The 15069-nt window shown below is 41.9% G+C and overlaps 1 protein-coding gene across 2 annotated transcripts; it reads left to right on the forward strand.

Moving 5' to 3' along the window:
- The first annotated feature begins 867 nt into the window (after positions 1-867).
- On the forward strand, positions 868-14341 carry usp12b (ubiquitin specific peptidase 12b). Of its 2 annotated transcripts, XR_013773055.1 has the most exons (11): positions 868-940; positions 2803-2883; positions 2999-3082; positions 3765-3894; positions 4660-4928; positions 5217-5293; positions 5723-5806; positions 6257-6454; positions 6882-6960; positions 10451-14201; positions 14241-14341. XR_013773055.1 is itself a non-coding variant. In XM_079295413.1 (10 exons), the coding sequence occupies exons 1-10, from the start codon at positions 893-895 to the stop codon at positions 10550-10552; spliced, it is 1152 nt and encodes a 383-aa protein (XP_079151539.1). In that variant the 5' UTR covers positions 868-892; the 3' UTR covers positions 10553-14338. The 2 variants fall into 2 exon arrangements, 1 of the variants encoding a protein (XP_079151539.1); XM_079295413.1 differs by having other exon boundaries at positions 10451-14338.
- The last annotated feature ends 728 nt before the right edge of the window (positions 14342-15069 follow it).

The raw sequence follows: 15069 nt of genomic DNA on the forward strand, positions 1-15069 counted from the left end.
ATACTTAAAGTAATATATTAAAGTAAAATAACTCATTATGGAGAGTGGCCGATGGATTCATTTTAAGTGGCAGCTTGTAAGGGTGGAGACAATTGTATTTACTGCTGGGTAGCTTGTGAATTCATAAATAAAGTTATATGTTATCATATGGTGATATATAACAGATTATCTCGTGGCCCCAAGACAAAGTTTGGTGGAATAATTAGTAGTGAGACCTAAACGTTGATCGAAGAACCGCCTGCTTATTCTAGCCCATGTGACTACAATCGAACGCACTCAAGCGCTCCTGATTTGAGCGTCCGCGACACTCCCTCTAAGCTTCCCTCCGGGAGGAAGCTGGCAGATACGTTGAGTAACACCGGAAGCTACGTGTATCATATTCAAAATAAGATGAAAAACAAATACATATTTATACTTCTACTCTACAGTAAGTAATTAACAATTAGCTCAAGTGATGACCACACTGGAACAATAACTGTAATACAATAATATAATATATTTACTTCTGAAATGGGCCATTTTGCATAAAGAGTACTTTATGCTTTTGTACCTTTACTTTTGAAAGCAGGACCTTTTACTTGTAAAAAGGTATTTTACACAAAATGATTGCTACTTTTACACAAATATAAGATTGTAATACTTCTTCCATCAACATTTGCCAACGTTAACTCGAAACGTTGAGAGCAACGTGTAAACCGGAGTCAAATTCCATGTTTTTCTTTTTTGTTTTTTTTCAGTTCTCGTCTTATTTTGAAATACAAGACCGGAAGTCGTGTCTACTACCCTGGAACAGCACCAGAAGGTAGTTCCGGCTCTTCTCCCGGAACTCTGCAGCCGCATCGGCTCTGATCATTTCCACATCGGGGGTTCGGTCCAACATGGCGGCTTACGGATGGAAATACTGATGACAGTCCGAAAGATCGCCTCGATTTGTACGATGGTAAGCAGCCGATATTCGGCTTTAAATTACGGTATTTATGCGCCTCTGGTCCCGGTGAGCCAGGACAGCTAAAGCTAAAGCTAGCGGCTATGCTAGCTTGTTTTCTAACACCACAGACCAACAGGATGCTAATAACACAAACAGGGTTCCCAGAAAGTTGTAGCCTGTTAGCTAACAGTTAGCTCTTCAGCTACACTGAGAGGCTGGTTTAAGTTTAACAAATAAAACGGGTGTTATTAAGTGTAAACAGAAGCTTGTTTGACAGTTTATCTATAGCCATCTTTGTAGTTTGTTTACGCGTGAAGGGCAGGGTCGAAAACTAGCTAGCATTATCCTGCTAGCTTAAGATAATAATAATAATAATAATAATAATAATAATAATCTTTTATTCGTCCCGCAGTGGGGACATTTACATAAAAAATAATAATTAATGGGAGCCAACAACAGCAGCCACTGCTGGGACATTAGGACAAAAGTTGTGTTGCCCACACAGATGAAAATGTGTGCCCTTTTATTACAACAATTTTTTTTTTTTTTTAAATAGCTGTTGCACATAAATGAGGAACAAAGATTTGTACGGTCAGCAGATGTAAACAACCACAGCTGGATGACATTGATATCTGTTATAATCTGTATTAACTGATTAAATTCAGCATTTCCTGTCATGGGACGAACCGTTAACGTCTCATCTGGACCCCTGTCTCTCTCTCTATGTCTCTCACTCTCTCTCTGTCTATCTCTCTCAGTCAAACCACGAGGTCCTAATGTGAAACACTTTTCATCAGAACGTCCTCTGGGCTGATAGTCGTGACTCATAAACAGGATCATTCAGCCCGGCTGTCTGCTCTTCACTGGTGACGTCTTTCGAGCCGTTCACTTCACTGTTTGTCACTTTGAAGAGCAGTTCTATATTCTCATATAGCTCATATTGAACGAACGATTCTCTCGTGTTCCAGACGGATGTCTGCCCTCCTCTGTTTACCACCTGTGATGTTGTTGTTGGATAAATAACCTCGACTATCTGCCTTCATCTGCTCTCCTCTTGTTGACTTTACATGTGACTGCAATGTGATGATGATGATGGTGATGAGTAACAACAGAGTGACTCCACTTCTGTACTCAATCAGCCCGGAAGGAAAAGCTGCATCATCGTCATCCTCCTCCTCTCTCTGCTGCCTTAATATAGTGTTTGATGACTGAAACACTTAAAGTTGTTATAATAGTAAAACAACCGATCCTTCAGTGTAGATGACTTTTGCAAAGACTACTTTATTGTCTTGATGTGATTCGCTCTTGGAACCTAAATGTGTGCATGTGAGATTGCAGTGTTACTTATTGATGGAAACAATGTTTACCCCTAAACGTCATCATTACTCAGCTAAACACTAAAGGCCGGTTAAATGACAGAAAATGTGTTGAGCAAAACCAGTTTTTTTTTATATTTCTGCATTAAATGAGATTATTACAAAATGTACTTTAATTGAATTCAATGCAGCTTCAGTTTCAGGAACAAAAACAATGTTGCCAAAGCCTTAAAATAATATTATCACTATGAATATTAACACAACATTACGATTGTTATATATTGTTTATATCTCAAAACACGGTGAAAACAAATCCAAAGTTTTCTACACAAACATGCGTATTAATTATCATAAAAGTAACAAGTAATGAGACTCAATGCTGAGGAAACGAAGCAGGAAACACAGATGGTGGACGGTCCATCAGAGGAAACCTGAACACAATGAGGAGGAAACAAGAGGACAAAGGAGGGATTCTCAGGATCATTTCATGTGACATACATGTTTCTTTGTCCATTAAATGTTTTTCTTCTTCTTCTTCTTCTTCTTCTTCTTCTTCAGGGCGCCAATGCCTCTGCCTTGGAAAAGGAGATTGGACCGGAGCAGTTTCCCGTTAATGAACACTACTTTGGATTGGTCAATGTAAGTGTTGCATGTACAGTGTATCGCTGGTGTAACATGTAACACGGTGTTGAGCTCCACCGCTAGAAGCCTCCACGTCTCTCATTCTGTCTCGTCTCTTCTTCTGTTGTTCCAGTTTGGCAACACCTGCTACTGTAACTCAGTGCTGCAGGCTCTGTACTTCTGTCGACCGTTCAGAGAGAAGGTGCTGGCGTACAAGGTGAGTAGAGACGGGGGGGCAAGAGAGAGGGGGGGGTTTATTTTAACAGCTGGCTTCAATATGTATTTAAATATGTAGAGATAGTGATCAGACAATCAGAAAGTTGGTGAACCTTAAATGTGAGTTTAAGAGGTTGAAATAGGAATCCAGTCACATTCATTTTTACAGATGCACTTCTTTGTGTTTTATTCCAAACAACTTGTTTTCAACACGTCCGACTGCTCGTGTTTGTGTATATATAATATATATATATATCGTTGTAATAAATGTATCAGCCAATAATAGTTCACACTCACAGGAGAAATAATCAATGTGTCTGTTGTTACTCACCTTAGAAGAGACTTCAAAACCATTTTCTACTTCAGTTGCTTCACCCTGATTAATGAGTTAGGGGTGTGTGTGTGTGTGTGTGTGTGTGTGTGTGTGTGTGTGTGTGTGTGTGTGTGTGTGTGTGTGTGTGTGTGTGTGTGTGTGTGTGTGTGTGTGTGTGTGTGTGTGTGAGAGAGAGAGAGAGAGTGATATCACTCCCATAGATTAGATAAAAGGTCAAGGTTCAGGCTGGATGAAGCCTCACCTCACCTGTTACATCAGAGAAAGTTAAATATCTCTTGATAGTAAACGTCTTCTTCATCTTCTCCCTCTCCTCTTTCTTCTTCTTCTCCTTCCTCTCCTTCTTCTTCAGGTGCAGCCGCGTCGTAAGGAGTCCCTCCTCACCTGTCTGTCTGACCTGTTCAACAGCATCGCCACGCAGAAGAAGAAGGTCGGAGTCATTCCTCCCAAGAAGTTCATCTCCCGGCTGAGAAAAGAAAATGGTAAAATACGGATATCATACTGTAAGGAGGGAGAGAGGAAAAGGAAGGAGATAGGGAGAGCAGGATCCTCTTCACCCTCCCTCCCCTCTGCTTGAGTTTCTAAACGTGTGACTTCCTGTGTTTTTCTCTGGAAAAAAAACATTAATTCCAACAACACCACCAGGTGTTAATGTTCTTTCATCAGACGAGTCACAGATGAGTTAACTGACTGGTGAGGGAGGGACGGAGGAAGATAAAGGAGGGAGAGAGAGGAGGAAGGGAGTGAGGGAGGGAGAGGGGACGAGAAGGGAGGGAGAGTGAGAGAAAGGGGGAGGGCAGCTGAGGAAATACAATATTCAGCCAAATCCTGCAGATGAAAAAGAACAGATGTTGATGTTGTTTTGTCTCTCTTCCTCTTTATTTACATCCTTCTCTATTCCTCTGACTACTTCTCTCTGACTCCTCCCTCTTATTTACATCCTTCTCTGTTCCTCTGACTACTTCTCTCTGACTCCTCCCTCTTATTTACATCCTTCTCTGTTCCTCTGACCACTTCTCTCTGACTCCTCCCTCTTATTTACATCCTTCTCTGTTCCTCTGACCACTTCTCTCTGACTCCTCCCTCTTATTTACATCCTTCTCTGTTCCTCTGACCACTTCTCTCTGACTCCTCCCTCTTATTTACATCCTTCTCTGTTCCTCTGACCACTTCTCTCTGACTCCTCCCTCTTATTTACATCCTTCTCTGTTCCTCTGACCACTTCTCTCTGACTACTCCCCCTTCAGAGCTGTTTGATAACTACATGCAGCAGGACGCACACGAGTTCCTCAACTACCTCCTCAACACCATCGCCGACCTGCTGCAGGAGGAGAAGAGCCAGGAGCGACAGCAGAATGGGAAGCTGGTGCAGAATGGAGGAGGAGGGGGGGGGACGGGAGGAGGAAGTGAGGGAGGAGGAGAGGGGGAAGGAGGAAAGGAGACGCAACAGACTTGGGTCCATGAGATTTTCCAAGGAACACTGACCAACGAGACGCGCTGCCTCAACTGTGAAGCTGTAAGTCCTTATTTTAGGATTTAAGTTAGAATTTATTTACCTTTAACTTTATAAAACTAGTCATCTTTCTTTGCCCTTAAGCCCCTCCCACCTGATACTCATGTGACTCACTTCATACAGTAACCAGTACGAGTCATTCTCTTTTCGGTTAATGGTTTTGCTTTGCAGTTGCTCATGCTGGTATAGAATCTTTCTCTGCAGGATATTCCACCGTTGAATCTGCATTAGCGTTCGTGGATCAGCCAATAGGAACGGAATAGACCTTGAGTGTGTTCACTTGCTTTACAGGTGAGCAGTAAAGACGAGGACTTCCTGGATCTCTCGGTGGACGTGGAGCAGAACACCTCCATCACGCACTGTCTCAGGTAACGATCACCCACGACAAGAGAAACTAGTACGGACGAAAAAGAGAAACTAGTACGGACAAAGAAGAGAAACTAGTACGGACTAAAAAGAGGCGCTAGTACGGACAAAAAGAAACTATTACGGACAAAAACTAGTACGGACAAAAAGAGGAACTAGTACGGACAAAAAGAAACTATTACGGACAAAAACTAGTACGGACAAAAAGAGGAACTAGTACGGACAAAAACTAGTACGGACAAAAAGAGGAGCTAGCACGGACAAAAACTAGTACGGACAAAAAGAGGAGCTAGCACGGACGAAAAAGCGAAAATCGTACGGACAAAAAAGTGAAACTAGTATGGACAAACTAGTACGGACGAAAAGAGGAACTAGTACGGACAAAAAAGTTTGTTATTTTACTTGTGTTTACGTGTGTGTTTTCTTAACAGGGGCTTCAGCAACACAGAGACGTTATGTAGTGAATACAAATACTACTGTGAGCAATGTCGCAGCAAACAGGAAGCCCAGAAAAGGTGAGTGACATCGTCAGTTGGTTGATTTCTATTTGTTTGTTCATTCTTTCTTTGTTGTGGTTTTGAATGTTGACATAAGGACATGTCAGCTATTTGAATATTATATAAAGCAACGTTTTGAAGCAACATTTTAACGGGGGTTGCTGTTGCTTTAAAAGCTGCAATAGCCGAGATTAGGAGCTTTTTCTCAACGGCTCTGAACATCCCGGCAGCACCAAAGCACCTCTACTTTATCTTTACTTAAACAATAGTTGTTTTGCTGCTATAATAATGTTCTAAATGTCAAATAAAGCTCCTTTAACCACATAGAAGAGCTTTTTAAAAACATGGCCGCTCTTTGCTCTGAGGATCTCTCACCTAAATGACCACGTTGGTCTCTACAGAGCTGTGAAGTGTCTGCTTCAACCGCAGTCAACAATGACAAACCTTTCTTCTCCGTCTCTCCACCAGGATGCGGGTGAAGAAGCTACCGATGATCCTCGCCCTCCACCTGAAGCGCTTTAAGTACATGGACCAGCTGCACCGCTACACCAAGCTGTCCTATCGCGTCGTCTTCCCGCTGGAGCTCCGCCTCTTCAACACGTCCGGGGACGCCACCAACCCCGACCGAATGTACGACCTGGTGGCTGTCGTTGTACACTGTGGCAGGTAGGTTCTTCTTCTTCATTTAAATATGCTGTGGACTTACAATGCTCTTCCTCAACGTCTCTGAATGAGATCAGTAAAATTACTATTTTGTGCATGTTAACGTAGTCTGTGTGTAGCTAGCATTAAATTAGATCAAAAGATAAATAAAACAACTGGATAGACGTGGCTTTGCTGCAGTTTTCTGAGGCCGATTAGCTGACGTCAGCTGATGTGAAAGTGATCGTATGCAAGTTATTAAGTCGCTGGATCGTCTTCAAGCAGCAGATGAGTGATGTCATCGTCCAGCTGTCAACACAAAAGGCTGTAAAACTCAAATGGGGCTGAACTATTGTATTTTGTACCTTTTGAACGACCGACAGAATCCAGGTTTACAAAGTAAAAGCGTCTCTTATGTTCTCTGTGTCTCACTCGTTGCTCCTCTCTGCAGCGGTCCAAACCGTGGACACTACATCACCATCGTCAAGAGTCACGGCTTCTGGCTGCTGTTTGACGACGACATCGTAGAGGTAACAGACACATCCTCTCCTCCTACTACCTCCTCTCCTACTGCTAGTTCTACTACTACTTCCACCTCCTCTCCTACTGCTAGTTCTACTGCTACTTCCACCTCCTCTCCTACTGCTAGTTCTACTACTACTTCCACCTCCTCTCCTACTGCTAGTTCTACTACTACTTCCACCTCCTCTCCTACTGCTAGTTCTACTACTACTTCCACCTCCTCTCCTACTGCTAGTTCTACTACTACTTCCACCTCCTCTTCTACTGCTAGTTCTACTACTACTTCCACCTCCTTTCCTACTGCTAGTTCTACGACTACTTCCACCTCCTCTTCTACTGCTAGTTATACTACTACTTCCACCTCCTCTCCTACTGCTAGTTATACTACTTCCACTGCTAGTTCTACTACTACTTCTACCTCCTCTTCCACTACTAGTTCTACTACTACTTCTACCTCCTCTTCTACTGCTAGTTCTACGACTACTTCCACCTCCTCTTCTACTGCTAGTTATACTACTACTTCCACCTCCTCTCCTACTGCTAGTTATACTACTTCCACTGCTAGTTCTACTACTACTTCTACCTCCTCTTCTACTACTACTTCTACCTCCTCTTCTACTACTACTTCCACCTCCTCTTCTACTGCTAGTTCTACTACTTCCACTGCTAGTTCTACTACTACTTCTACCTCCTCTTCTACTACTAGTTCTACTACTACTACTACCTCCTCTTCTACTGCTAGTTCTACTACTTCTACTGCTAGTTCTACAACTACTTCTACCTCCTCTTCCACTACTAGTTCTACTACTACTTCTACCTCCTCTTCTACTACTTCTACCTCCTCTTCTACTACTTCTACCTCTTCTACTGCTAGTTCTACTACTACTTCTACCTCCTCTTCCACTACTAGTTCTACTACTACTTCTACCTCCTCTTCTACTGCTAGTTCTACTACTTCTACTGCTAGTTCTACTACAACTTCCACCTCCTCTTCTACTGCTAGTTCTACTACTACTTCCACCTCCTCTTCTACTGCTAGTTATACGACTACTTCCACCTCCTCTCCTACTGCTAGTTCTACTACTTCCACTGCTAGTTCTACTACTACTTCTACCTCCTCTTCCACTACTAGTTCTACCTCCTCTTCCACTACTAGTTCTACTACTACTTCTACCTCCTCTTCTACTGCTCGTTCTACTCCTTCTACTGCTAGTTCTACTACTTCTACTGCTAGTTCTACAACTACTTCTACCTCCTCTTCTACTACTACTTCCACCTCCTCTTCTACTGCTAGTTCTACTACTTCCACTGCTAGTTCTACTACTACTTCTACCTCCTCTTCTACTACTAGTTCTACTACTACTTCCACCTCCTCTTCTACTGCTAGTTCTACTACTACTACTACTACATCCTCTTCTACTGCTAGTTCTACAACTACTTCTACCTCCTCCTCCACTACTAGTTCTACTACTACTTCTACCTCCTCTTCTACTACTTCTACCTCCTCTTCTACTGCTAGTTCTACTACTACTACTTCTACCTCCTCTTCTACTGCTAGTTCTACTACTTCTACTGCTAGTTCTACTACTTCTACTGCTAGTTCTACTACTACTTCTACCTCCTCTTCTACTGCTAGTTCTACTACTTCTACTTCTACCTCCTCTTCTACTGCGAGTTCTACTACTTCTACTGCTAGTTCTACTACTACTTCTACCTCCTCTTCTACTGCGAGTTCTACTACTTCTACTGCTAGTTCTACTACTACTTCTACCTCCTCTTCTACTGCGAGTTCTACTACTTCTACTGCTAGTTCTACTACTACTTCTACCTCCTCTTCTACTAGTTCTACCTCCTCTTCCACTACTAGTTCTACTACTACTTCTACCTCCTCTTCTACTGCTAGTTCTACTGTTACTACTACGTTACTACTACTTCCTACTGCTACTCCATCCAAACCTTTAGTTATTTCTAACTTTTAAACAAGACGTCAATCTTTCACTGAAACAAGATTCAAATGTTGTCCGTCATGAACCAGCTGATCTCTCTTCAGCGTCTCTGGAACATCTGCTTCTCTCTGGAGTGTTGACGGAACACGTAGCAGCCTAGAAACAGAACCAACAGTCTGCCATGACAGCGCCATGGTGTTAGTGACCGTAACGTGATAATCTATCCGAATTCAGCAGCGTCTCCAGCGACGTGTTCACAGTCCATGAAGTCAGACTACAGCTCTACTCGCTGAAGCTCTTCTCTCGCTGGCAGTCGACCGCGTCGGTATTTGGCCGAAGCCTCGGCACGCTGCTGTGTTCCAGCTGCAGACGAGTAACCTTTGACCTTATGTCTCCGAGGACAAGAAAGCAGCGGTTAACTGCCCGTGCAGCGATGCCGGGTGAGCGCTCCGGGGTGTGTGGAGTATAATCTGTTAGAGACAAAAGTACAAACACGTTTAACACAACACAGTAAAAGTCAAAAGAAGGTACAGAAAATCCTCCAGATTATTTCCTCAGTCACGTGCTGTAGATTTATTTCACAGGTCTGCAATCTCTGAATGTGTTCCTAATAATTCCCCGGAGAGTTTCTTTTAGAAAGAACGACATCATTTTGTTCTCATTACAAACAAACGGCTCATTTAGACTTCTCCATCTAAGTTCTGAGCTCACTGAAAGTCTCTCTGTCCTCACAATCGGTTGGAATTAACTCATTCAAAGTACAACAATTCAACACAGTATTTATTATTTGTACTGAATTACATCGTTCTTTCTTTGAATCATCTGAGGAAATGATTCTGAAGTTACAGACCTGTAAAATATATCGACAATCTTTGAGTAGATCACCACAGAATGAATGCAAACTAACAGCTGTATTTCGTGTTTGTTTTACTTTTAAGAGAAGCTGTTTGAATCTCAAACCCTCACCACCACTGTGTTTTTCCACTGTGATGGGAGGGAGGCCCAGTCGAAGAACATCTGGTCCAGAAACTGACCGAGTTCTGGAAGATTCCGCTGAGTTTGCAGAGCAGAAACGCACACTCATCATTTTGTTATGATGAGTGGAGGTTTAATCTCCCCTTCTGTCTCGCTGCTTTGTATTCCAGCTTTTCGTTTGTTCTGAAATTTATCTTTTTACTCTTTTCCTGTTCTTTCCACCTGGAATATAAACGGCCTGACTTCTCTAAAGCCTCCTCTCTTCTCTTCGTTTCTAACTCCATTGTCTCCGTCTCTCTGTTCGGACGAAGCTGCTGCACTGAAACAGTTGTCCGGGTCAGAATCTCAAGATATTCACCACTTCCTCTTCAACATTCTCACTTTGAAAGGGAAACTAAAGCCTCTGTGAAAACAGTGACACAACAAAGTTCAACAGCACAGCTGTGAACTGAAGAAGGATTTCATCCTGCAAGTAGTGGCTTGTGTTCTGTTCCGACAGTAAAGTCGGTGAAGTTGTGCATGAAATGCCTGCTCAGCTAAACTCTAAAATCGAACGTTTTATCTTCTTTTCTTGTAGAAAATAGACGCGCAGGCGATCGAGGAGTTCTACGGTCTGACGTCGGACATTTCCAAGAACTCTGAGTCGGGATACATCCTGTTCTACCAGTCCAGAGACTGACCCAGCCGGCGGTGAATCCCCCAACAGACTGTACGCCCGACAGAGGGGGGGTGGGGCCCACTGGCTCCGCCCCCTTCCCACTACGCTCACATAAGTACCCAGGCTTTATTTCCTGCAGGCGGAGCGACACTCGGATCGGTTCGAAACATGTGCGGGTCGCTACTGCCAGCCTCCTGGATTATGACCGCTCGCATCCTTCTTCAGCACCTTAAAAAAATAACATGCGCGCCGGGGCATCGGGGGGGGGGGGGGGGGAGGAGTAACACCAAATCCAAGAGGCTGACATCGCCCCAATTGTTTTTGGCCAATCAACTGTTTCGGTGAGACGCAGGATTGTAGACCTCCTCACGGTAACCGTCAGTCTTCTTCAGCGTTTTGTTGTTTTTGTGTGTATAATATACCGTGCTACGCTAGCCTTACGCTAACACATAGGTACCGCGCGTTCAGCCCCCCTTCCCCCAAACATTAACAAATCCACCAGGAGATGGAGAACCAACATCTGACAGCCTTGTTTAAAACCCCCGCCTGTCATAATAAACCACTGATGGAATAACTTGAACGCGGAGCGAAGCAGGTGCTGGTTTGCAGTGTTTGCATCATGAAGTGGTGCTAAAAGCACAGAGTGGTGTTCTAGCAGAGCGTGAGAGCGACAACCAGCCACGAGAGAGACGCTGACGAATCTGATAGACGACCCGTATTATTGTTTTTTCTGTTTTTATTTTAATGAAGAATTTATCTTAAATGAGTGCAGTGCCTGTTGAAAACATGGCTTGTGAAGAATCAGTAAAAACCAAAAAGCGGTGACTCTTCCAGCTCACCAACGGCGCTGTTCTGGTTCTGGTCTTCAGTGTTTGGTGCCCCAGCGGGACAATAAAAGGATACTGAACGAAGTGTTTCAACGTTAAACGAAAGTATTTTTAATCTGGCTTTTCGTGGTTTCAGTTTGATTTGAAAGATTTGTCTTTAGACGTTTTTCGACTTTTCTTTAACGGCAGAATGTGCACATTTGTACCTTTTCCTTTTAGAGGGACACACACAGATGCAAATATCTAGTATTTCCTTTAAGTCAGTTCTGACATCCACACTGTCGCACTACGTGCAGGTTGAATGTGTCTCTAACGCCTCCCTGCATACGCCAGCACACATGCCTCTGGCTCGAGTTGTTTTCTGCTCCACAATCTTAAATCGGAGCCTTCAGTCGCGCCGAGTGACGCTGATGTGGAGCGTGTCGGTCGCACAACACGTTTCCTCTCCTCTGTATGTTTAAAAATCTAATTTAGCTCAATAAGAAGGAGTTCAGGGCGGTAACAACCTCTGAGTTAACTCATAAAACCCGCCCAACATTTGCAGTTCTCCAGTGTGAGGTTGCGTCTCACTCTTATTAAATTCAGACACAGAGTCTTTCCTCCCGAAACCAAGCTTTCTCCGTTGTTCTCGTTTTAACGCACAAACAAACCAAATGTAGTCGTTTTTTTAAAGTATGTTTTAATGCTCCAAGCGCGTGAGACTCCTCCCGACTGGGCTGTCCCACATCAACAAGCAAGCTCACCCCGTCGCCTCTTGAACAGATGGCAAAGTGAATGGAAACGAGCTCTCTGCAGCCTCCAGAGGTGTTTATGTTCTGCAGCAGTTGAGTGGTCCGGGCAGCGGGTCAAGTATTGTCTGAATGTTGAGATGTACAGTAAAGTAAAAACAGGGCTGCTGCTGCTCCAACTATAAAACACCAGCTGGAGTCGGGTACGTTTTGAATAATCTGAAGCTGCTCTCTTTACCGCTAAGACGAGAAAAGCACTTTTAACACAAATACTTTATGTCGAACATTTCAAATTCCTTTGGAGTCTTTTATTTTGACGCCCGAGAACAAACGTAGTGCAGGTCATTTAATCGGTTTATGTACAAACTCATCATCGGTCCCATTGCTTTATTCAGCAGTTTAAATCCAGCTGCGTTCACAGCCACAGAAGTGTCCTGAGGTCCTTGAACGTCTCACTGAGTGCAGGAGAGGGAGCAGCTTCAGACGACGCGTTCAAAGTCAACACTATTTCTTTTCTCCGGATGTTTTGCGTGTTGTTTTGGGGGTCGATCCGCTTCGTTTTCCATCATTTCTTCAGTTTTTTTAAAGTAAAAAGAAGTTTACAGGTTTGTGTTCAGGCTCCAACAGAATCTGTGGACTCTTAATGAAGTGACCAAGTGACGCGTTCATATTTTAAGCTTTTCAAAGGAAACCTTTTATTTTCCTCATTGTATGACTGAACAAAAATAAGCACAAAACGTGCGTTATTTGGGGGATGAAAGTCTACAGATTCAGTTGGGAGCTGGTTGTGAGCCTCCTTCAATGAAACGCAGGTTTAATGGAAATCGTTGCTCCTCAAAATCTGTAAATGTGTTGAAATCTTTGTTGAAACACGGCTCTGTTTTAATTTAAATGTTATTATTCATGTGTTATCTTTTTCTTAGATGTCTCACTTGTTTTTGATATATTTCACTAATTCTACTAGTCTACCATTTTTGAGTAGGCGGCTTTGGAGATTACTTGTGTGTGACGAGAAATCACGTGTACATAAATACAGATATTGTTATTGGAATATAAATAATTGCTTGCTTTAAAATAATCGGCAGACATAGATCCAAAAATATTAGTGTAAAAAGTTATGCCTCAAAATACTTTTGTGTTAATGAATCAATAACAAGCCCCGCCCGTCTGGCGTCCGGGGTAACATAAACCAAGCAGCCCCAAAGTAAATGAGCTGATATGTAATCCGTCACGTTATAGTCGACAGAAACAGACTGATTTCACGAAGATACTCTGAAGAAAACTACAATAAACTACTGTGCAGAGAGTGACTGAGCCCAACTGTCCTGTGTATTACTGTTAAAGGAAACATCCACTTTATACATCAGCGCTGAGTCATCTCTTCTTTTTCTCTCTCACATAAGTTTGTGTTTCGTTCAGTTTCTCCCGTGATTAACAAGTCAAATGAAGATGGCGTTTTGTTAACAATCACAATGTTGAAGAGTACTAAAATATGACGATATTGGCCTCACAAAACATCCAATTCACGGAGAAGAAAAGGGGGTTAGCTCCGTTAGCTCCGTTAGCTCCGTTAGCTCCGAGCCACTGGCTCGCCGTCGACATGTTGGTGCCTCGTATCTTTAAATATCCAGCATCAGTATTTGTTTATAACTTACTTTGACAGATCAGTTGAACATTTTGAAATGTCTTATTTTTGGACAATAATAAAATGATCTAAAGTCTTCAGCATTGTGATTATTCACCTGGTTAGTCTTAAGGGAGTTAAGGGAGCAGAAGTACAAACATTACAAACATTTTCTCACAAATATAACGTTAAATACCGAAAAGCTGACGTCTGCAGGTGGATATTTCCTTTAGCAGTTGTTCTGTCCTCTGAAATGTCCCTTCTGGGCTTCGGTCGTCCACATCGGCCTTCTTCTTTTCAGACTCACCAAGAATGTAAATGTGTTGAGTTCCGCTATGTGACTGAAATGCGTCTTTAACTCTGACACTGTACGTTGCAACTGACTTGTGTGCAAGGTGACAGCAGCCTCACAAACAAACAAACGGAATTATTTATATTATAATAAAACGAGCAAAATAACCCCATGCGTTCAGAAAAGATTACTTTTAAAGGTTTAATTAAAGATTAAAAGGTTTTAGAAAAAAACTAAGTTCATCTTCAATTTATATAAAACGCGCTCTTGTCGAGTCTGAAAGGTCTGCTCCTATCCTCAGACACAGAAGTGGGTTTTTTGTAGATGTGTGTGTGTGTGTGTATATATATATATATATATATGTATATGTATATATATATATATATATACATATATATATATATATATACATACGTATATATATATATATATACATACGTATATATATATATATATATATATACGTATATATATATATATATATATATACATACGTATATATATATATATATATATATACGTATATATATATATATATATACGTATATATATATATATATATATATATATATGTATATATATATATATATGTATATATATGTGTATATATATATATGTGTATATACACACATATTTAGCGGCACATTTAATTGGCATGAACCTGTTTGTGAGCTGCTGCTGCTTCACTCTCTGCCGTCTGAAGTCCCCTCTGAGCACATGTAGCTGCAGTGAGGTTTGTGAACGACGGCTGGTTCTAATAAAAGTGTCCAAGCTTGAAATAAAACACAAACTGATTTTTAAAATGGAAACATCTCAACTGTCTTTGTGTTTCTTTGAGTGTTGAGTTTATTTCAATTTAGCTTTAAGTGAATAATATGAATTTAAACAGACTTCTTACCTATAACTTCTTCATCTGAACAATACTTTGAATATTACAGCGTAAAACGGATTAAATCCCGAAAATGATATGAGAACAAAAGTATTACATGGAAAAAGTTGATCAAATAAATTCTGCAGCATTTGATTCAAAGTTGAAAGGTGTGAGGTCATCTTCTCTTGGAGGGGTT

The sequence above is a fragment of the Melanostigma gelatinosum genome, assembly GCF_949748355.1.
Source record: "Melanostigma gelatinosum genome assembly, chromosome: 23".
Classification (NCBI taxonomy): domain Eukaryota; kingdom Metazoa; phylum Chordata; class Actinopteri; order Perciformes; family Zoarcidae; genus Melanostigma; species Melanostigma gelatinosum.

Bases quoted from the DNA above. Each gene is read 5' to 3' on its own strand.
- usp12b (XM_079295413.1), top strand. From the start codon at position 893: ATGGAAATACTGATGACAGTCCGAAAGATCGCCTCGATTTGTACGATG. The intron at 941-2,802 runs GTAAGCAGCCGA...CTTCTTCTTCAG, and splicing joins TCGCCTCGATTTGTACGATG to GGCGCCAATGCCTCTGCCTT. The intron at 3,895-4,659 runs GTAAAATACGGA...CTCCCCCTTCAG, and splicing joins CCGGCTGAGAAAAGAAAATG to AGCTGTTTGATAACTACATG.